Source organism: Simochromis diagramma, unplaced genomic scaffold (genome assembly GCF_900408965.1).
Source record: "Simochromis diagramma unplaced genomic scaffold, fSimDia1.1 OVJJ01000753.1, whole genome shotgun sequence".
NCBI lineage: Eukaryota > Metazoa > Chordata > Actinopteri > Cichliformes > Cichlidae > Simochromis > Simochromis diagramma.
Window position 1 is genome coordinate 9,558,240 of NW_024387523.1, and position 23,653 is coordinate 9,581,892.

The 23,653-nt window shown below is 41.5% G+C and overlaps 1 protein-coding gene across 1 annotated transcript; it reads right to left on the bottom strand.

Moving 5' to 3' along the window:
• Positions 1-754: 754 nt before the first annotated feature.
• Positions 755-22,985, bottom strand: LOC120727219 (synaptic vesicle glycoprotein 2A-like). Its single transcript, XM_040021424.1, is given in 14 exon segments — positions 755-4,141; positions 5,771-5,930; positions 6,020-6,226; positions 7,659-7,792; positions 7,890-8,054; positions 8,150-8,238; positions 9,078-9,185; positions 11,210-11,299; positions 11,396-11,529; positions 11,956-12,107; positions 13,994-14,046; positions 14,048-14,175; positions 16,130-16,877; positions 22,783-22,985. Coding segments are annotated over 13 exon segments (2,214 nt in total). The 5' UTR covers positions 16,740-16,877; positions 22,783-22,985; the 3' UTR covers positions 755-3,957.
• Between the last annotated feature and the right edge of the window lie 668 nt (positions 22,986-23,653).

Sequence of the window (23,653 nt, forward strand, 5' to 3'; positions counted from 1 at the left end):
TGTTTGCTTTATTTTGACCGCACCCAATATCACTGCCTTCCTTTATGGATAAAACTCAAATCAGCAACTCTTTTTATAGTTTATACATGTATATCTATATATATATATATTTATTTATATTTATATGTATATAGAATGAAATTCTACACGTAGCAACATTAATCCGTAAACTTTTACAGTTTGGACAGGAGCTTCAAGTTGACAGAGGGCGCTCTTTTGATGAGTTTAAACCCGTGGTCCTTTTGAGTTTGACTTGATTACTTAAACCTCCCCCTTTAATACAGACTCACATAAACAAACAAGTTTATGTCAAATTACACTTTTCATGCACTTCACATTGAAAGTGTCCTTCCCTTTCCAGCCAAAGCTTATCTTCAAGATCACAAGCAACCTCCTCAGAAATTCAAGCATGTATATTCACATATATATATAATAAAAACAAAAAAGGTTACCTGGGTCCAAGGTAAACAAGGAGCACAGTCACCACTAACTCACTTTCAGAACACATACTCGAGTTTCACCAGTTTTCACCCCACTTTGATTAAGAACAATCACTGCAAGCAACAAATCTATGTCATCATACGACAATGAAAACACTAGTTCTTGCTTTGGACAAAAACAGCTGGCATACAGGACGTCCAAGAAAGTCAGACAATACGATAACGAACATGCGTCACAGTCGTTTGAATACAGAAGGTTTAGGGGGTGAAGCCGTCTTTATGAATTTAAGATGCGATCCCTTTCTCTTTTTTTCCCTTTTCTGCATGTTTCTAAAACTGAGGAGCAGACCGTGTGTTATTTCTGGCTGCCTTTCAAGGGACTTGTTTCAAAGGCTGTGTCAGCAAAAGAGCACCCGAGTCTGTTATGAAGAACGACACACTGATTTCTACACTGCATATATAGGTCTTTTTTTTTCTTTTCATAGTGTAAATATATTCCGTGGTCCCCAACTGAGCTGTAATCATCACAGGGATGAAAACAGAATCGCAACAGAAAAAAGTAGAAAAATATGTGACAGACGATTTAGTCAGCAGACGCACACAGACACACATACATACATACATACATCCAAACAGTCTTTCCAACAGGAACAAGATGGGACAAATCTGTTCATTAAACACATACATCTTTGTACACAAACAGCAAACAACGGAGGGGTGTACTACAAAGGAAGTTAAACATAGCCAGGCTTAAGCCCCAGCTGGAGATAATGTGTATCATGATGGAGGTTATCAACTTTCTCTGGTAAGCTGGGCTTTCCGCTTCATGGTCTTTGTGCACTCATAAACATAAAAATGGGGGTTTTACAGGTACAGCTCTTCTTCTGCACAAAATGATACCTATGAGTGTCCCCCCTACTCCAATCATAAACGTTATCAGATCATTATGACAAACTGATGACTTTTAGCTTGACGTAGCTTGCTAATGTGCTAATCTCGCCCTGACCTTGTAGTACACCCCTCAGGTATGATCCTCAGCATGTAGATTTGAAGAAAGATTTCAAAGAAATAGGTTTTAGAGATAGTATCATTTGCATTATTTAGTGAGAAGATAATGTTCTCATGTCTTTATATGCTGAATATGAAGCTACAGCTGGCAGGCAGTTAGCTTAGCTTAGCTTAGCTTAGCTTAGCTTAGTTTAACAGGAGAAACAGCAGAGCCAGTGAAGCTGTTCCCCATCATGTCCAGGCTTTATGCTAAGCTAAGCTACCATAAGTGAACAAGGGTATTTGTTTACTATAGAGGGGGCTGATAACAGCACTAACACACACATACACACAATCCAGAGGACGTTTTTCGGTCAAAATGTCACACTCTCTCACTGATTGTCAGCACACAAATAGTACACAAAATACTGTCATATGTTTACAGAATGAAGGTGTACACAATCAGCTTCGCTTTAAGGGTGATTCTGATTCTTGAGATGAGGTCACAGCAGGTTTTTACATGTAAACTAAGAGCCTGCGTACCCTTAAAGACGACAGAAATAAAAATGAGTTACAAATTTTCATCTTTTCCCAGCGGGAATGGATGCAGTGAAGGAATGTCTGATCGGGAGCCCTTAAAATAAAATTATATTCTTGTTTCTCTTGCCACACTGTCTAATTGTTCACTTTTTTTAACAGCTTCTTTTCCCCTTTGATTTGTGCTTATGATGGAGTTTTTCTCGGGTAAATGAAGACTGCTTTGTTTGCGTGTTTTGATCCCCAACAAAAAAAATACAGCAAACAAAAGCAAACTAAATCAGTCTCCTTTCGTTGTTTCGACTTCAAGAATTAGCTTTCCCATTCAGTCAGATAACTTACGTTCTGACTAATTCTCATATGGATTGGAGGTGAACTACACTACATGTACAATAAGGATAACAGGGATCTAAATTCTTAAATTGCTTTTCCTTTAGAGCGGATGAATAAGATAATAATAATGGAGATATAATTGATTTTACCGCAGGCCTGATTGCTTTATCCTGAAGGGATCATGAAGAAAAAATAAAGAAAACTGAAATTATTACTACAATGTTGATTCCTGTCCTTGTCCTTGAGACCCAGAGGAGACACAAACCCAGCCTCAGCATCCGGTGTAAAATCTGTGCCAGATCAAACGTGCAGATCCATCTGGTGTGGGAAACAAGGTAGCCGCCGAAAGTACCGCACAAACATTGTGCTGTTTATTAGTTATCTGAACAAGCCTTAAACATTACACCTTTTACAGGCATTACCAAGGGCACTGAGAAGATGCTTTTGTGGCAGGATACTGTGGGTGTTTACGTGGAGATTTCAGGCTAGTTTTTACAATAGTTACACCTCTAAGGTACCTTGATAATGTGTGGCCACACTGCTTATTCAAACCGCTGCTGGACAAGTAAAATTCCCACTGACGCAAATGACACTGTCATTTGCATGAAACACAGAGATGTAAATGAATAAATCAGAGTACAAACAAAAACATGCGCACACACACACATACACACACCACTAATTTAGGCAAATACCACAAGTATCTGCTCTCACAGTTTAGCACTTGACCAAAATCCGTCCCACAGACGTTCCTCGAAAACATCATCAAACTGCCACACGACACGGAGGGAAAACATCAGTTTTGACACCAAACACAGAGGAACTGGATCAAACTATTCCCATTTACAACAGAGAATCCTGTGAAATGCGTCTTCGCCTGCCTGCATTTCGAGGCTCTGAGCAGAGAACTGGAATTACTCAGTGAGAGAAAAAGCACCTCGGCTCTCTGTGTCTGAGTAACAGCAGCCTCACTGGAATGTTTTAACAATATTTGGTAGAGAATAACAGCGGTCAGCAGGTCAGGCTTCAGTAGGAGGCAGTGATCGAGGGTCATGGGAGAGTTTTTTTGTTTTTTAACAGAAAATATGTTCACCCTGAAATTCATTTTGAGAACTTTTGCAAGCAAGTCTATGAGCAACAGTCTGGATGCAAATGTAAACTGAACTGTTCCAGTAACGTCACAGCACATTAAACAGAGGCACTGGACGCCAGTCACTGAGGTCGAGGACAGACGAGAAAGAAAAACGGAAAACTCACCACATACACTGACTAAATCATTCTCGTTCCTTCAGAAATGGCTTTTTTTAAATCAGTTTCCTCTCATCATGTGATCGTTCTGTGTCACTGAGCATCTGTGGGAGCACATTATCACCCTCTAAGAGTGGCTCTTCCATAAGATATCTGATTCTTTTTCTGAATATTTTGAATACCTGACAAAGCAGCGGAAATTAAGTGATCACAAATATAACATCATCTTTTTCTACCTCTGTGTGTTCTCCTCTTTGAATGATGCAATCCACATTTCAAAGGATTCTGGGCTTACAATGGGGATGGCAGTCTGTTTTTGTTGGTATGTGACAGCAGAGCTGAAGCTCTCAGGGATGTTGTTAGTTGTTAAACACGCCAGCTGGACTCTGCTGCCCTCTGCTGGTCATCGGCTTTACTGCAACACTTGGCCTCTCGTTTCGGGCAACTTTGTGGCAAGGAAACTGCCAGCGGCGAGGGCGCCGGCCGCAAATAGGATGGGTATGGCCTTGGTGATGCCCACAAATGACTGGAAGATGCTGATCCCCAGCACGGCCGCCAGTTTACAGAGGGCGTTCAAGAAGCCGAACGCTGTGGTCCTGGAGACAAGAAGAGAGGGACACACAGACAAGCACGCACACACACGGTAAGGAGGGTTTTTAACAGTATTTATCACTCACTGCTTCATATTTGACCTATTAAGGCCATATTTAAGATAATCAAAGTGAAAAAAAACTTTCCTCTTTCTCACACACAACTACACTTTTATATGAATCCCACCAGGACATGACATGAAGAGCCTCTAGAGGAGGACTGGCCAACACCGATTCTGCTAATAAATTTTATTGACATAATTTCTAAGTGAAGCCAAGCGGATGAGGGTTTCCAGTTTTGCGGCCCCAGAATCATCTCTCCAATCCCTGCATATGAAGTGGTTTATCCGGCTTCATCAAGGGGTGGCCTCCAGCATGCAGTGGCTCGGTTTGTAGCAAAATGTGAAGCGGCAGGAATGAGAACTGGTACCTCCAAATCCACAACCAGGACCCAGGGCAGAGGATGGATGTTAAAAGAAAACATATTTTTAAAGACCTTGAATAAATGCGCATTTGGGTTAATATAGTGGTCTTAGAAGCATTTAATTTACTTTTTTTTTTACTATGTTTGATTTGCTTTTCGCTTCATAAAAAATATGCCAATTCAATATTTTTAATAAAGAGCCAAATGGCCTGTATTTGTATAGCGCTTTTCTAGTCCCTAAGGACCCCAAAGCACTTTACACAACCAGTCATCCACCCATTCACACACTGGTGATGGTAAGCTACATTGTAGCCACAGCCACCCTGGGGCGCTCTGACAGAGGCGAGGCTGCTGGACACTGGCGCCACCGGGCCCTCTGACCACCACCAGTAGGCAACGGGTGAAGTGTCTTGCCCAAGGACACAACGACCGAGACTGTCCAAGCCGGGGCTCGAACCGGAAACCTTCCAATTACAAGGCGAACTCCCAACTCTCGAGCCACAATCGCCCTAAATTCAAATTCAACTTGAGCGAGTGCTTTTAAAAGTGAATCCCAAAGGTCCTTAAGGGGGATTTAAGTGGCCTTTATAGATCTCAAACCTTACTCACACTTTGCCTTGGGTGACCTCACCTTGAGGGTTAAGAGTGCTTTGACCCTTAAATCCTCAATGATTGTAATGACCCACACCTTTTGTCACACCTTGGCTCATGTGATGACCCATACGTTCAGTGGGTCAACAACCCTCAGTATCACTTCCAAAGAGGACAAGCCCCTTCAAAGACCTGGACTCAGCACTGTTTCTTAGAACTGAAGAAGCCTCTTGGATGGGAGGGGAAACATCTTTGCAAACCTAAAGAAGTCTAGCTGCCTTCTTTTTCAAGCTCTCAAGGCTCAAGGCGTGAGCTGGGTGACTGAGAAACAACACTGATGTGGCGTCTCAAACTTTTGCCATCCACAGCAGATTTGTTGGTATAAATTCTGGTATCACTCAGCAGAAAGGAGTCCACCTCCATAAAGATCCTTCTCTCTCCAGAAAAGAAACTACAAATAAAAATTCAAATTCTTAAGGGATAACAACCCCTGAAATGACACTTTTGGACGGCATTTATAACAACACAAAATGAGTGAAAGTGCAACCAGACAGACAGTATTACTCTCTGTCAGAAAACAGAAACCTCAGCAGTAGTGGAAACATCTGCTCTCGTGTTACCTTTTATCCGAGGGGTAGAGCTCCACTGTTATCACATCCAGGGCGTTCCACGAGGCGATGCTGATGCCACCAAATAGACATAAGAGGGCGATCATCCCCGACTCGGTGTTTCCAAACATCAGGAAGAAGCAGCTGACACATGATATGACGCTGGACCCAGCTGTGTAAAAAGAGGGAGCAGTAGTTACGTTAAACCGAGTCGCCTCGGCACTCATAACTGAATCCTCCACCCAGATTAGACTAACCTACCCAGCATCCTTAACCGCCCAATTTTATCCATTAATAGAGCCGAGACGATGTTGCCAGGCAACACCGCCAGGGTGCCGAGAAAGTTGACAAAGTAGATCATGTAGGCATTGTTGAAGTCGTCGCTGAAGTCGAGCATGCAGCCCTCCTTGTTGTGGAGAAACGTGCTGTTGACCAGTTTGCAGTTGACGAGTCTGTATTTGAATAAATCTGAAGGCGTAAAAGGAGGGAAAAAATTTGAAAATGATTAAATAATTTCATAAATTTGTGAACATCTGTGATTTCCACTGGGTAAAGAAGCTCTCCTCAGCTGAAAGAAACTCCTCTGCATGTTTCTCCTCTGATTTAAAGAAGAAAAGCTAAGTAAAAGATACAACCTTAACTTTTTGTTTAGAGCATAAAAAATATAAAAGATTTACACCACGTCCCGAAGAATGTCTGACCCAAACCAAACCAAATAAAAGATCAGTTTTCCTCAAACTGGGAAGGAGGGATTAAATAATCCCTTAGCAAAAGAAGCCAGAACATTACAGCAGCCACCACACAAGCATCTGTTTTTAATAGGGGCAAAACACGAAAGCAGCATCCAGGACAGCATCTCCCATCGTCACAAAAATGACAGCAAAGGTCAGGAGACATTTCTGTAGAAGATAAAGGGGACTAGTTCTGACAGGCTTCTTAATCAATAACAGTTTCATTAAACGGAGTCTGCAATAAAAGTGCTGAACGATCGTAAAATTTTAGACGCACAAATGACACAAACATAAAAGAATGCTTTGCTGGCTTCATCGGGGAGAAAGCTACAGCTGCCGTAAAAGCTGCAGAAGAACTGAAGCTGAATAAATCTGCCACAGCTTGAGACGGATAGCCGCAGTATGCTAGCAGAGGAACCGTTTCTCTTTAGTTTCTCACACGTTTCCCAGGTCTGAATGTGACGTGCTGATTTAAAGCACAATCGGAAATCCAAACCACACGCGGCTCAGTTGCTTTTTAAACGATTTGGTCTCCGCACACGGGGAATTTCTGGTTCTGATCAGCCATTCAGCACATTCTTACATCTGTTTTATTCTTCCTGACAGGGTGCTGTTGTACAGACAGCCCGATCACTCGCACCGTGTCATGCCTTTTGTTTTGACTTTAAGATGAAATGTAAGCATTTCTCACATAATTTATCTGTCAGGTGAAACCATCAGCTAAATGAACAGAGAATCTCACATTTGAGGATTTGTTTGTTAGATAGATAGATAGATAGATAGATAGATAGATAGATAGATAGATAGATAGATAGATAGATAGATAGAGAGATAGATAGAGAGATAGATAGAGGCTGCCCGACCATGGTGAGCCACGCCGTGAAGTTCCTGGTGAACAGATTTGTTGCTGATGTTAATGACTTTTAAGCACTCTGTGTCTCAGCGCTCGATGAGCCCACACTATAACTTTATACCACCTCCTAAATGCTTCCACTTTGCTTTGCTTAATTTTACACACCGGTGGCAACAAGACTAAAAACACCTGAATTCACAGATTAAGAGATGTGGAATGCCATATAGTGCATGATCTGCTACGTACCTATGGAAAGCCATGGAAAGCAAGTTTATAATGTTCATTAGTGCTCCTGCACACGAGGAGTCATATTTACCTGTGTTATAAAACAAGCTGGCAATGAAGGTGCAGTTTCTAAAGAAGGTGTGCGTGGATGTGATGTCCTCAAAGTAGCACTCTTCAAACACGGAGTCTTCAAAAACCATGGACTTCATCTTCAGGTTAAGGAATCTGTGATCAGGAACATTTTTTTATTGCATATTTTAAAAAAACAATATTCTCTACTTTGGCATTAAAGTAATTAATGTTGCCCTGAAACAAAAATTACTTGTCGTTGAAGTAGTATCCTTGGCGATGCACTTGGTTTTCCAAGGTGAAGTTAAACGTGACGTGCTCCACTCGCTCCTTAGTGAAGGTCTTCGTGCGCGATTCATATTCCTGCTTCTGGATGTACTTGATCATGTCCGGAAACCACACGGTTAGACCGTAGTAGCTGGAAAGTTGTGGGAGTCAAGAGAGATTAAATAAGCCCAAAACGGAGCGCGAGAAACAGTAGACAGCAAGGAGGTTTTCTTTTTTTTAGATTACCTGAACGACATAGAAAACCAAACAGCCATGAGCATGAAGGTCGTCCGTTTATATTCTGGCCTGAAGCAGGCAAGGATGTTATTCCGTATCTGCAACAAGTGAACACGGAGAAACACAAGAGCAAAGCTCATGAACAAAAAACCTGAAAGCGACATGACAGCGGCTTCCACATGAAACAAGAAAACGCTGCTTCAACTCTGTCATTGTTCAAACTTTTTCTTGTAGTGGGCATTAAGCAGGCATTAAGCAGCAGCGCGTAGGCGTGTGTGCGCGTAGGAGAACGTAGGCTGCGTGCAAATTCAAATCAGGCAAACAGCCTGGTGAAGGATTTTTTTGCCCAGAGCATAAAAGCCCAGTGCAACAACATGCTGCTGAAGTTTAAACACATCAAAGCCAAAAAATCCACACAATACCTCAAAAATGCATCATCTTTGTGTGCCAAGTGTTATTACAGAACTTGAATTTGGGAGAAACTTTGCAGGCGGACAGGTCAATAAATGCTCAAGCAAGTAGCTTATTATCCCTTTAATATACTCAAAAAAAAATCAAAGACAAACTAAAGGAAAAGACATAATATTTTAGCTACACTTGGATTTACTTCCACCTGTGCTTGCATGCACATTGCTTTCATCCACTGAGGCATTTTAATGCCAGCCCTGAGTTGTAAAACACCTCAGCTTCAGCACTCTTGAAAATAACTGTAATTTTGAGGAAGCTGTGATCTTGGGTGGGTGCCGGAGGGGGCTTTTTTTATTTCACACTGTTAAAGCTTGGCCCTTTAGTTACTGCTTTTGCTCACAAAATCCAAAATACCAAATTTCCTGGTTACTCAAAAAAACCCCAAAAAAACCCAACCAGTTTAGAAAAACAACATTTGCAGGTTGGACAAAATGTATGTAAACTGTATTTTTTAATTAACTTTACTCACCTGTTGGGAGAGGCTCATGATCTTCAGTCTGTAGCGCTGCCAAGCAGGCGTGTCGGTGCCAACATCCACCAGCTCATCCATCTGCTTCACAGTTTTGATTGTGGTGACCTTGGACCAAAGTCGCAAAAGTCAAATTAGAGATGACTTTGGCTCAAAAATAATGTAACTACTGCAAGAGACTTTCTGAAAAAGAGGCTCTGAAAGTCACCACCAGATATTACAGAGATATTGACTGTAATAACATTTACTGTTAATCATAAGCCTGATGAACATCTCTGTAATGGGTAAAGCATCTTTAAATGGACTGGGAGCTGTTACAACAATGTATTTATTCTGTTCCTGTTCTCATGACTTGTTTAACCAAAATACATATTGTGGGAAATCACACATTTGTATGATTTGTGGGTCGATTTTAATATGTTTTATCTCAACAGGAAGTAAAGAAGCAAATCCTTGGAGCTTATCTCGAAGATGATTTACAAGCAGTTCAAAATATTTGTAATAATGTAAAGTTTTGTCCATCAAGCATCAACTGAAACCAAATACTGCAGTTCCTCAAATAGCCACTAGAGGCTCACTCCCGTTCCCTTAGACCAGCGCGTGCCCCCTCCAACCACACCCATATTTTGTTTTCAAACTTGATTGCAGTTTATTCCACACCCCACAATAAAATAAACCACGAAACAAACTATCTTTATGGTGTAATTATTTTACGTATAGTTGTTTTTTTATTTTACTGTTTAAAAATATTCAACACTGGTATCAATACATTTTTCAAAAAAATGTCTCTCTGTGCAAAATGGGTTTAAAAACATAAACAACTGTGGGATGATGTTTGTTTGTTTGTTATTATTTGTATCCCACTGTAAATTTACTGTATAAAGAGCTAAAATCGCCAAAATTTCATTATAAGAAGTGTTTGTGAACTAAAAATCAAGAATGTGGGATACTGTTTGTCCGTGATTTGGACAACCCAGCACGTGCTCCCGAAGCGGGGGAAACTAATTCTTTTGGGGGTACCTACCTTTGCACCGCCGTTGTGCAGGTGAAGCCAAAGGCAAGATATGCTTCATCATATTTTCTAGTCTTTAGCTTGGAAGGAAGTTGGTTTGCAAGCATATTTGGCGATGGTTCATCCTCTGCTCTGTGTTTGTGTGGGATCCCGGTCAAGAAACCTGTCCATTATGCTAGCAGTGTCCAAGCATTCTTTAATTTATTTATTTATTTTATTCATAACTCGCCACCCCCCTGCAATGGCTCTGCGCCCCCCTTTACCAACATGCTATCCCCCTCCCCCCCAGGGGGCGTGCCCCTACTTTGGGAACCAGTGCCTTAAATCCACATTTCAGAAATGGCCAAGTTTTGAACTTATCTACATCATGTCCTAATGTCCTAATGACCCATCTGCTGTTAAATTGAGAAATGTGCAACACAAGCCAGAAAGGAAGATGTTTTTCAAAGTAAAAGTAGCGCCTCATAAAACTTGTTGGCTGTAGCCCTGATGTAAACCTTCTCCATGTCCTTTCTGCATTACTAGTTATCAAGTTGTACCACAGCTAAGCTAGTAGTCTGCAAGTATTTGCAGACAAACATGAAAAGCTACAGGTAAACAACCTGTTACCAAGGCAATTACTGAGTGTTCGGTGCAGCATCTTCATTTAAACTGATTTCACCCAGAAAGAGGTAGCAACCTCCAGGAGCCACTGCTGACCAGCTGGGTATTTCACATTTCCATAGCAACCAGAGGGTGTATCACATCCAACATGGCAGGCAACTCTTGAGCAATGTGTGCATGATGTCATGTGACAAACAAACCTGTGTTAATACATCTTCTGCACCGGTTAAATTTGAGGCCACAAACCAGTGGGTGATGTCATAGTGGTTACATCAGTCCTTTATATACTCTGTGGTTTTCATTGCATCACATAGCAGCAAGTTTCCTTTTCACAAGTCATCGGCACTGATCCAAAGTCAGTGTGTCTTTTTGTTCAGCTTACTCCAAACTAGGGGCGTAACCCCAGGCAGCCAATGGGTATCTGACCAGAGACCCCGTCTGTTCTCCCTCTCCCACACTTCCCTCTGCTGTGAGCCCTCTGAGAGATTTACATTGCTGTTTTCTCACTGATACTTACAGAAAACACCCTCTCTGGGTATCCCTTTGCTCTCATGTTTGTGTCGTGAACTTGCTTCAGAACCATCCAGCCTTCGTCATGTTTGCCATTCTGTTAAAGATGGCATGGATTTAATAATGAGAAACATATCAGCAGCTATTACTGTAAGACAAAGACTTAACTGTTTAAACAAGCACATCTGCTAACCTCTAAGTAGAAGCGTGGGCTCTCTGGCATGGCGTTAAGGGCAGCGATGGCTGCAACTGATGGAAAAGCGCACACTAGCACAAACACGCGCCAGCTATGGAACTGATACGCCGAGCCCATCTGGAAACTCCATCCTGAAAGGAAAAAGCAAGCCAACACAAAGAAGTGAGCACACATTTCCGAATAGTTAACCTTCAGTGCAGTGAAAATAACATGTTTTTAAAACTCACTATGAAGCATGTTCTCAAACAGAATTTAGAGGTCAGAGGTCACCCTCAGTGCACGGTTTCTGGGCAGATCACTTTCTAGCAAACAATGTCAGCTTACGTTTTACCCTCGAGCTTTTCAACTGACTGACAAATCTCCAAAAATATTAACATCTTGGTGGGATTGTTCATACGTACATGCATAATAATAATTGTAAAATAAAGAGATTGTAATATAATATTTAGAGAGCTTTATTTGTATCTCATAGGCATTTGATGATGATCAGTCAGCCTGGGCAGAGAAAGTAAGGATCCATAACTATCTGTTTTCTTTACTCTGATCACTGTACTCACCATAATGTGGGATTATAGCCCAGGCCATAGCAGATGCGTATATTCCTCCAATCATCCAGAACATGCAGAGCCAGCTGAGGTGCTCGCCACGCTTCTCTTGGGACAGAAATTCAGAGTAGTACGAGAAGACGATGGGAATTGAACCACCGATTCTGCAAAATTCAGAACACAACTGAGCCTAGAGGTGAAGTGTTTGTATCAGTGATACTATTTTTGATATGTATATGTGTGTTTGAATAGATAGGCTCTTTCTTCTGTATCATATCAAGAGTCAAGCAACATACTTATGTTATTGTTTTTAAAAGTAGAGCAACAATTTGCGAAACTTTCCAACTCGTGGCTCTCTCAGAGCTTGAATGTGCAGCAATTGCTGTTTCATTTAGCCACTAAAGCTTTAACACAACCAGTGCATTACATGTCTCTGTGCTTGTGTGATTATCATCACCATGGTGCAAAACAAACTCACAGGAGCTCAGCGGGAAAGCGACTGGTTTGAACCCAAATGGAAACGATGTCAGGCTTTCAATTTGCCAGTTCGCTAAACTTGAGAAACTCTGTTTGAACACTTTGCTACACGTTGTAAAAACTAAATGAATCATCAAAATCATTTTGTGCTCGTGTGATTTCACTGTTAAAATTACATTTGTGCAGCCAGATAAAAATTTAAACTTTCAAAAGGGAAGGGACTAATACTGCAGTTATGGCACACCGTGCAGTGAAAAAGTAATTACCCCCTAAACCTAAGAACTGCCTGTGCCATCCTTCACAGCGAGGATGGCACTTTCACATCACTGTGGAAGAATTTTCTCCCGCTCTTATTTATTTATTTTTTTAGCACATCAGAGGTGGACTTGCTGGTATGTTTCAGGTCGTTGATGCTTGAGCTTCAGGTACGAATGTTATAGCTGGACATTCTCCTTCAGGATTTTCTGGTAGAGAGAAAAATTCATGGTTCCATAAGTTGCCCTGAAGCAACAAAGCAGCCCCAGATCATCACACTATCACCACTGTGTTTGACAGTTAGTATGACGTTCTTTTTATGAAATGCTGTTTTAGTTTTATGTCAGATCTAATGGGACTCAAACCTTCCAAAACGTTCAGCTTGTAGAGTTCCTTGGAGATGCTCCCATAGATGCCATTTTTGCCCAGTCTCTTTCTGGTCGTTAAATCATGATCTCCGACCTTAACTGAGGCGAGTGAGGCTTGCAGGTCTGCATTTGTTATTCTGGGACCTCCTGGATGAGTCATCGATGTGCTCTTGATAGGCCAATTTTGGTCACCCGGGCAAGTTTTCTCCATTTGTTGTCATGGCTATCACCATGTTTTACTGGAGTCCCAAAGCCTTAGAAATTGCTCTAGGCCGATGAAGGTCAGTGACTTTGCTTCTAAGCTGTTTCTTTAGATCGTATCGCATAATGTGTCCCTTTTTGAGATCTTTGAACTACACTTTGTCAGACAGGTTCAGGTTAACCCTCTAAAACCGAACCTGTCGCTTATATCAGGCAGGTGTTTTGCAACTTTTTTTTTTCTGCTCTCAAATACGGACTTAGCTGTAACTCTGTCTGTGAAGCTGGACTAAAGAAATAAGTGCCTAAAGTTTTGAGAACATTTCTACCGTGGTTGGTTGGTTGTGGCTAATAGACTTAGATTATGTTAGCTAGCTAGTGACAGAACCGATAACTCAGTGGGAAGAAGGGGACTAAATCTAAAACTCTGTTTAAGGGGAACACTTTTGAGCTGCTCCTGTCTGCAAGAAGGAGTTTAATTTTTAAACCACAGATTTGCTTTCCACTTTCCCTGTCTGCCTCTTTAGCAGCAACTGCTGTTAGCTTGTAATGTTTGGGTTTGTGAAGCACCTTATAAATGAGGACTGTGTAGACGAGAGACTTTGAATTCATCATTTAACAAAGATGGTCCGGGTAGGTTTGGGCAGATTATTGCCCCTCAATAAATGAAATGATGATTTTTTTTTAAGTCAACTAAATGGCACGGGCAGAAACAACAGAAGTATTTTTGTTATTATAATTATTTTAATTACCCAACACCCGAGAGGAGGCGGCAAAACAGAAAGGTGCTGTAACCCTGGACAAAAGGAGGAGAAGAAGGAGAAGATACTGTTGATAGAGAGAGAGATGAGAAGAGACTGCCGACGGCCTATCCGGTCAGCCAGAGCTCCCCATAGGAAAGCGCCAACCATCATCCCAAAATATACAATAAGACCTGCAGAGAGAGCAAAGGAAATTCAATTGTCAGACTACAAAGACTTGCCGGCTCATGATAACTCTACTATATCTCAAATCAGATTGATAGTTTGATGATAAACATGCACATTTCTTTTGTTTCCCTTCTGAGGGAAAGGCTGAGAAAAGAAGAAAACATGGAAGTGCCAGTGTGAAGCTGGCTGTAAAAGCGTGTTAATCCCCACAGACGTCCTGATAAAAGATTTAACCACTGTTTCATGACTGTAATCTGAGTGACTGAAAACCTCTTAACCATGTTTGTGCTGATGATGCCTTTGGGGCCATTTTAATGCATTTATCTTTAAAATTATATGACTCTAGTGGGTAATTGTTCTAAAAGACCATCCAAATATGGTCATTTGATCTCCAAAGAATCAAGATTCAGGAATCATTGTCTGTGAACACAGTTCACTGCGCCATCCACAAATGCGGATTTAAACTGTTGTGTAAAGAAGAAGCCATACGTGAACATGACCCAAAGACTCTGCCATCAACTTTAAGCTAAAATAATTTAAAATAAACTGAAACAAAGTAGAAAACAGTGAAATAAAATACATGAAAACATGGATTCCTGCTCTAAACATGAATGGTTTAGAGCAGCGGTCTCCAACCTTTTTTGCGCCACGGACCGGTTTATGCCCAACAATATTTTCACGGACCGGCCTTTAAGGTGTCGCGGATAAATACAACAAAATAAAACTAGTACCGGTACCGAAAAAAAGAAGATTTATTCATAACACACGTGAAAAGACCCGAGTTAACGATTAAAAACGATAACAACATAACGCTGAAAACCGATAAATACCCTGAAAACCATACATTTCACACCTGAGCCTCAACTCTCGCGGCCCGGTACCAAACGACTCACGGACCGGTACCGGTCCGAGGCCCGGGGGTTGGGGACCGCTGCTTTAGAGCAGTATAATATAATCTTAAACAGCACGCTGCATCTATTACAACAGCATTGATTCATAGTAGAAGAGTCTGTGTGCTAAAGTGACCTGCCATAAAGTCCAGACCTTTCCCCAACACCAAACATTTGGTGGATCGGGAAAGAAAAATTGCGACAAAGACGACCCACGACTGCTGAGCAGCTAGAACCCTATATGAGACAAAAATGGGACGTTCTACTTCCAAAAATCAGCCAAGTGGACTCCTCATTTTCCTAATGTTCAATGTTTTCTCAGCTCTGTTGCGAATAAAATGTGAGTTTACGAGATTTACAAATTATTGCATTCAGTTTTCCTTTACATTTCAAACAGTATCCCAACTTCTTTGGAGTGGTGCAGTGTATGTTAAAGAGGCTAGTTTCAGTCACTCACTGTATCTTTGAAGAGCTCATTGTTGTTAAAACTATTCTTTGGATTATTTATTAAAAACTAAAACATAAAACAAAACGTTTTTTATGAAATGTTTAACATAGACGTTGCTGCATCCACCAAGCGCTCTGCCTCTCTCTCGCTTCTTTGTTGCTGCATTGCTGTGTTTCTTTTTTGCATCATTACACAACATTATCTAAATCAGTCTGGTGGCATGAAACCATTGGCAGGAACCTGTTACTGCCTCACTTGTGTGTGTAAATGTTTGTCCTTAAAAAAATGAAGACCCAGTCATTTTCAAAAACAAACAAACAAACAAAGATTTTTCCCCAGAGTTGATACACATCTCACGCTCTGGTGAGTATTTCAAGTATGCTGCATGTGGGTTCGAAAGAACATGTCGCCAAGAGCAACAGTGTGACTCATTTAGTTTTTTAAATAGTTCTTGGCTGAGAAGTAAAGATCATGCCACAGAGGAATGAGTTGTAGCAAGCCTTGGATACACAGCCAAGGTTTGTTGACGGGGACTAATGTGTAGATTATTAACAGCACTGTCATGTATAAAACTGATAATAAGCCTGCTAAACATTTGCAACAGAAGGAGCAGAGTCCTACCTAGCATGCTTTTGTTGGGTTCAGACAGACACATATCCTTCTCAGCGCTGGGGAGCACAAACCCGACCACAAAGATCTCCACGCCATCAGCCATGAGTGCGAGGCCCAGGACGAAGTACAGGCTCCACTGGAACTTCCCGTGGCCACATTCTTGCAAAATGGTCTCGTACTGTTGGGCCAGCTCCTCTTGGTCCTTCCTCCTCTCAGCCTCGGACACGCCGATATCTCTGAACTGCTGAGCTCCGGCTCCCACCGATCCTGGACCCCCAGCAAGACTACCTTTTCCTGAATCAGCCCTGGGAATTCCTTGGTACTCTCCCTCATAGATCTCGTCATCCTCATCGTGACCCTCTGTGGAGTCACTGTGGCCGCCCTCATCGTCGTTCGCTGCCTGGCTGTCTCCACGGTAGTAGCCTCCATCCTGACTTCCCTGCATGGGGTAGTCATCGTCATCGTCCTCTTCAAAGCGGCTGTAGGAGCGCTTGCTGTACTCATCGCTCACTCGATCAACTGAGCGACCCACTTTCTTGGCAGCTTGCCGCTTGACTTCTTTGGCAATGTCTTTGGCTCCTTTTATGAAGGCAGTCCGGTTTTGGTAGCCGTCCTCCATGTTAAAGAAGTACAGAAGACGCACAACAGGTCAAAGGTTTAGCTTGAGAGGCCACCTGTACGTGCTGTGGCTTCAGTTTGATCAGGACACCTCAGAGCTGACTCCCAATTTGCTTGACTGGTTACAGGTTGAAGCTGTCTGCAACAAAAGCGAGAATTTACATTGGTTAAAATAACAAGTCAGGCTTGGTAACGAAGCATCTTTAATGGAAAGATGCTTTTGTTAGCAAGGGACTCATCGGGTACTTTCAGTGCATCTATTTATGTTTCCTGTAGACCCAGAGCCAAGTCTGCTTAAGTGACAACAAAGAAACAAAAAATGACGTGTAATGAATTCAAAGATGCTACAAAAAGACATAAAAAACATAAACTCTAGAGAGACTGGCTCACTCAGCTCAACGTTAAATTCTAACAGGGCGCAGTCCAGTAACATGAACGTTTTAGAGAGGCCCTACAGAAGTTAAATGTGTCGCTTGACCCTCGTTAGACTTTTTAGGTACACCTGCGGCAATTCAAATCAAGATGGTGAAATCAAATCAAGACAAGATGGCCTGCTAAAGTTCAAACTGAGCATCAGACTGAGGAAGAAAGATGATTTAAGTGCCTCTGAATATGGCATGGTTGTTGGTGACAGACAGGCTGTTCTGAGTATTTAAAAATCTGCTGGCCTGCTGGGATTTTCTCACACGACCATCTCTAGGGTTTACTGATGATGGTCTCAAAAAGAAAACAGGTAAAACTGCCTTACTGACATGAGCGATCAGAGTAGAATGGCCAGACTGCTTCAAGCTGATAGGAAGGCAACAATAACTCGAATAACCACTCGTTCCAATCACACTTCAAACCTTTAAGCTGATGACCTACAGCGGCAGAAGACCACACTGGGTGCGACTGCTGTCAGCTAAGACCTGCACATTGAAACTACAATTCACACAAGCTCATTCAAAGTTAGACCGGGAAACTTTGAATGAGCCTGTGTGAATTGTAGTTTCAGAGTCTGGATTTCTGCAGCAACATTTAAATGGTAGAGTTAGAATTTGGAATAAATAACACAAAAACATGGCTCCATTCTGCCTTGCATTAATGGTTCAGGCTACTGGTGATGTAATGGTTCATGGCACATTTTTTGCCAACTGGGCTTTGTTTAAATACCATAGTCAACCTGAGGATTGTTGCTGACCAGGTCTATCCCTTTATGACTGGCACACCCTGTCACAGAGCTCAAATCATCTCAGCGAGTTCACTGTACTCAAATGGCCTCCACAGTCACCAGATCTCAATCCAGCAGAGCACCTTTGGGATGTGGTTGAACAGGAGATTCTCAGCATGATGTGCGCCGACAAATCTGCAGCAACTGTGTGTTGCTGTCACGTCAATATGGACAAAAAAGGCTCTGAGGAATTAAGGCAGATTTGAAGTAAAAAACAGACCAACCAAGTGCTAGCAAGTTGTACCTAATATAGTGGCCAGTGAGTTGATATGTACAAGAATATTATACGACTGAAGCCAATGAGCTTGCAGTTTCGCAGTCAGACCCGTCCCATTCTCATCACATGTCATCACCAAGACAATGACGGCAAAAACTCATCTCACAGCTTCAGAAACTGCAAGTTTTTCTATAGTCTAGAGTTAAAGCGGAAGAGGCAGCGTGAAACATTAAACAAGATCAAAGTATCAGAATTATAATAATTCTTTCTTTTTTATTTGATTTTGCATTGCACTTAATAAATTGTCACAATCACAATCTTTTAACCTTTTTCATTTTAACAGTTTTGAATGTTTCCACAAACTGTAATGAAAAACTGCTGTTGATGCGGCGTTGCGTTTTACATCTGAGTTTCATAATCCATCTCTGCCTGTCATGTTTTTATCTTTAAACTGCTTCTCTTTTCTTTTATCCACTTACACCATCTAACCAGCCTGTAATGGTTCCCATCCAGACTACACCTGTTGCCTCTCCATATTCACTCAGTGTGCGTCCTCTGCTGAGTCACAGACAGGCCTGAGCAATAATTACAGGGTTAAACATCAGGCCTTGAAAACAGTGAATCTAATTGATTGTTCTTGGTGCACAAATGTCCTAAATGCCTCATCGTATGCTGAAGAGCTGCTCTGTGTGACTATGGCTCAAATGGATCTGACACTATTGTAGAAAAAACCTGAAATCATATAATCTCTAAATGTTCTTTATTTGAAAAAAAGGAAAACATGCAGATTGGATGGAAGCCGTGTGATAAAACAGACCAAGCTTGAAATTGAGGAAAAAGAAGCTATAAAACTGATATCTATTTTATTCTTTGCCACAGTGTCACGTTGCTTTTTGGAAAATGTGCTGTTTAAAGAACAATTTTAAAGGTTCGGTTCAGGTGGTCCGTATGCTTCTGCAGCGAGACACTACAGGCGGGGTCACTGTGCAATAAAACCACTTGTCACTTTTAATTTATGGCGCAGCGAAAGCACGGACAGACGGTGATGAGACATCAGTGTGATGTCACTTTCTCCCAAAACGAGGTCTGACAGGTAATAGCGGGCCTCACGGAGCAGTAAGTGTTTGTCAGTTGTACAGTACACATCATGTACTTCATCAAATACTGGTACATTTACATTTATTTTAATACTTCTGAACTAAACCAGTGAAATATAAATATCATTAAACTATGGCAATGGTAGATTTTTGGTTTGAGGCATAGTTTACATGTTCGTCAGCTACAAAAACCCAAACTGTGTGACGCATATAAAAGCGTAAAACTCTTACAGCAAAGAGTAACAGCTTTTATTTAATTAAAAATATCTCTGTAAATCTTTGCAAGTTACTGCAAATGAATGCAAACGATTAACCAAGCTGTATATAACTGTTTTATAATAATAGCAATAATAATAATAATAATTCTTGAATGATTGCGTTCACACAAGTAATCAGAACCAGAAGCAAAACCAGGGGGTTTAAATTACTTGAGTAATGACGTCTCGCTGTAAAGCAATGAACCGAGCATTTTGAACATCTTCTTCACGTGTGCAGTTAGGTCCATAAGTTTATGGACATTTACACATAAAAAATATATATTGTTGCTTTTGCAGTCCAGCACGGGTGATGTAAACCAAACAGTCAAGATGTGGGTGTATTGGATCACCTCGTGTTGATATTTTTCCTGTATCATCATATTAAAGTTGGTTTAGGATCAATGTTGCAGTTGACACGTTAGCTATATTAAAAGCGTTCTTGTTTATATAAAACTCTCTTCTGAAGCAGTTGTTAAGCATCTTAAGTGTTTTTGTCATTACTTTATACAGTAGATAGTAAATATATTAGAAAGCTATATTTGCTGTTGCCAAATTTAGGTCACACCTTTTGGTTTCTTGGTAATAGTTTTTATTAGCATTAGCTAATTTCTTAGCTAATGCTAACATCTTAGTTAATGCTAATTTCTTAGTTAATGCTAGCTGAATGCTCAAGCCACGTGATTGGTCAGCTGCAGTGTTGATCCTGGACCGACATTATTATAATAATATATTAGTAACACCAACACAAGTGAAGACTTTTACCTTTAACTCAAGGTTTCAATGATATTGTATGAACTGTTGAGGAACAGCTGCTTTGCATCATCAGTGGTGGTTGTGTAATGTTTTACACATCTGCTTGGCAAGTGAAAGGTCACTGGTTCAATACTGGCATTACGAAGGGCATCAAGCATTAAAAATGCTGCGCTACCTGCTGTGATGACCGTTTTGTGACAAGGCAGTAGCTTCTTTACTCTTGATTGACTGATTCAAAATTCACTGCGGGTTAAAAATTTAAAGTTAGGTCCACCTTAAAGCATTCACTGGATTATTGTTCATTTTGACTGTAATGTGGAAAACATTTTAGAAAAAGTACACCATGTTGGATTTAGCCAGATATCGAGTTAGAGACTGAGACTTATTAGGAAAACGTTAACTGAGAGCAAAAGTTCAGTAAACAAACTTAAATGCAATTTTGGATTATTTTTGTAATGAGATTCGCCCCCTGCTGGCCACTAGAAAGCACGCAGGTTCAAGTCTTCCCTTTTCAGACCAGAATGCGTATCTTTCGTATACAGTCTGTGAATGCTCTGAGCTATTTTCATCTATGGCATTCAGTCGTTGTTGCTTATCACCAAGGACAGAGTCAGAAATCGTAGTAGGTGGCAAAAAGAAAGCTGTAAATGGAGCTTTAACCTTGATAAGCAAATCAGCTCAAGATTACCATTAATTAGTGGGAAAACAATGAAAAAAACATTTATGTTTATGCCAGCATCTGTAGCATCTGTCCTGGATGTTATAACCACACACTGTTGATTTGTTTTTTCTAAATTTCATTCAGAAGATGATTTCCCATCAGAAGGCAGCAGATCCATCACTGTCAGCATGACGAACAGATTTACTGGCACTGATCAAAGGAACCCTACCAGGCCTGGTCAGCCAGGCTAAACTGTAGGACTCTAACCTAATAATATCCTGGATGGGCGCATTCACAGCCCATAATCTCTATGCACTTTAAAAACAAGCATGCGTGCCTGTATGTCAGTGTGACCAACACACTGAAATCAAGCAACAAAATCACAAAAATGCTTCACTTTATTGTGAGGCTTTTTTGCAACCGTGCTGGACCTGCGCAGATGTTTTTACTTGGTTTGACCTTTTCTCGGGACAGTGAGCGTCATCAATACCTCTTTATAATCACATCATTGCACAGCCTCCTGATGGAAGGAAAATGCAACACTGTTACCGATAGCATTAATATTGCCTCGGGTCTAATGCCTGCCGAGAGATAGAGAGATCAAAGAACTAACTAAGATGCCTATGTGAAGATTTTAAAAGATTTGCTTGGTGCTTAAAAAAAAAAAAAAAAAAAATCCACATTAACTTCACACAAGGGGACACTTATAAAATAGTAAGGTTATGAGGATTATAGATGAGACCCCTGAAAAACTAACAGTCTGTGTAGATAAAGTCTAGATAGATAGATAGATAGATAGATAGATAGATAGATAGATAGATAGATAGATAGATAGATAGATAGATAGATAGATGCAACAGGTACTTCTTTCTGTTTTTTCCATTAAGAAACCAAAGAGTCAATGCAAAGACTTGTCTGACGCAAACAAAAGCTTCGAGGCCACTTTCGTCTCACATTTCCTCACTGTTGTCAACTTGACAGCCTCTCTACAGCTCACACAGCCTGCAACACACAGGCCTGTCACTGGAGGGAAGAGGAAGGCCTGAGGATGAGGAGGATGTCTTTGTATTGCTTACTGCTCTCTAAAGCTCTTTATTATTCATTTATTTATTTATTTTAATTCCCTCATTCCAAAACCAGTGAGCAATCAGTCAGCAGCTGTTTATCACTTCATTGCAAGACCACGCAGGGCAGATAGTCATCAGCATCTCCTGCAGGGTTGTTAAAGGGAGATTTCAGCCAGCCTCCTTTGTGGTGATAATCTGGACACCTGATAACATGGCTTCAACGACAGTCAAAAGAGATCCCCAAAACCGCTCCTGCAGCCCTGATATTCTCCTCTCACGGGCCTGTTCCCAACAGTGTCAGCCTGTCAGATCTGTACTGTGCTGTCCTGCTTTCACGATTTGTATATTTCACAATGTGGATACATGCCTCGGATTAAACATGGCCAAATTTAAGCCTTCGGTGCAGTCGTAAATGTCTTCATTTATAATAAGCCGTAAAAAGGGCCTTGTCGCCAAAAGGGCCAATTTGTACAGCCCTACAAATGCGGATGGATTATAACTATAAATCTGTTACAGAAATCAGCCGATTGTCTCTTCGCTTGCGTCCTGACATATGCCCCCATTCTTAGAAATCACACTGCCATCGGCTTGTCACGACTTGGATTAGATTATAGGGCCAAGTCTCGATTCACAAAATCGATCCTAATTGCCGTGTGAAGCAAACACACCCATCGCCCCCCTCTCTTCATGTTTTAATGCAAACATAAAAAGAAAGAAAAGAAGAGGGAGAGGGGAAAGAATCAGCGCCATCAGCCACTAAAAGCTAATTAATTTCACCTCACCTTAAATCCTTCGATGCCAGGGTTCCTCTTCAGCTTGGAGATGGTGGTGATGAAGAATGAGAAGGAGGAGGATGAGGATGGTGATGCGTACGAGGCTGTCGCTGTGAGCCGAGTGGTGACGATGATGGTGGTGGTGGTGCTGCTGCTGCGCGGTTTGGAGACGGAGAGGAGAAGCCCACGCCATCCACACACACTCACAAGAGTGATGCTCAGAGGTTCCCCTCCCCCACGCGAAACCCTTCACACACCCCACACGCCCCCCTCCTCACGAGCGCATTTAAACGCCCCTCGTCGATATGGAGAGTTTTGGCGCAAATTGTTGCGCACAATCTGCGCACACACTTTCGCCAGCTTTACGTAAGACTGCGTTTAACGAGCAGATTTTACACCGTGGGGCTGGAGACTGTTCCTGCGTGATTAGGATTTCTCTGCATGCAGCAAATTAGACTCGACCATCTGCTTTTTAAATATGCATCATTGTCTGTACATATATCAATATCGCACACGTGCCAGTGCACCTGACTCCTCTGTTGCCATGCCGACCACTCGCGTATCCCTGAGTGCATCAAGAACTGGGAAAACGAGACCTGAGCCCTCTCGATCAGCCTCCGAGGCTCAAAGAAAAACAGAAATGTGGTGTGGACATAAGACATCTAAATGTTTTAATTTGTGTGGAAACGTGTGGGAACTACGTGAAAAGCGTGTTTTACAACTAAAAGAGGCGTCTGCTTTTAGTAATCAGCGCGTAACACCTCATTTAAGACAACATTTTTCAGGCAAACATCTGGTTAGAACACCTGCACCAATCATCTAAACGGGGGGCGGGGGTAGAGAAGCATACACAGCTGCAGTAAGCCCTGATTTGATTTTT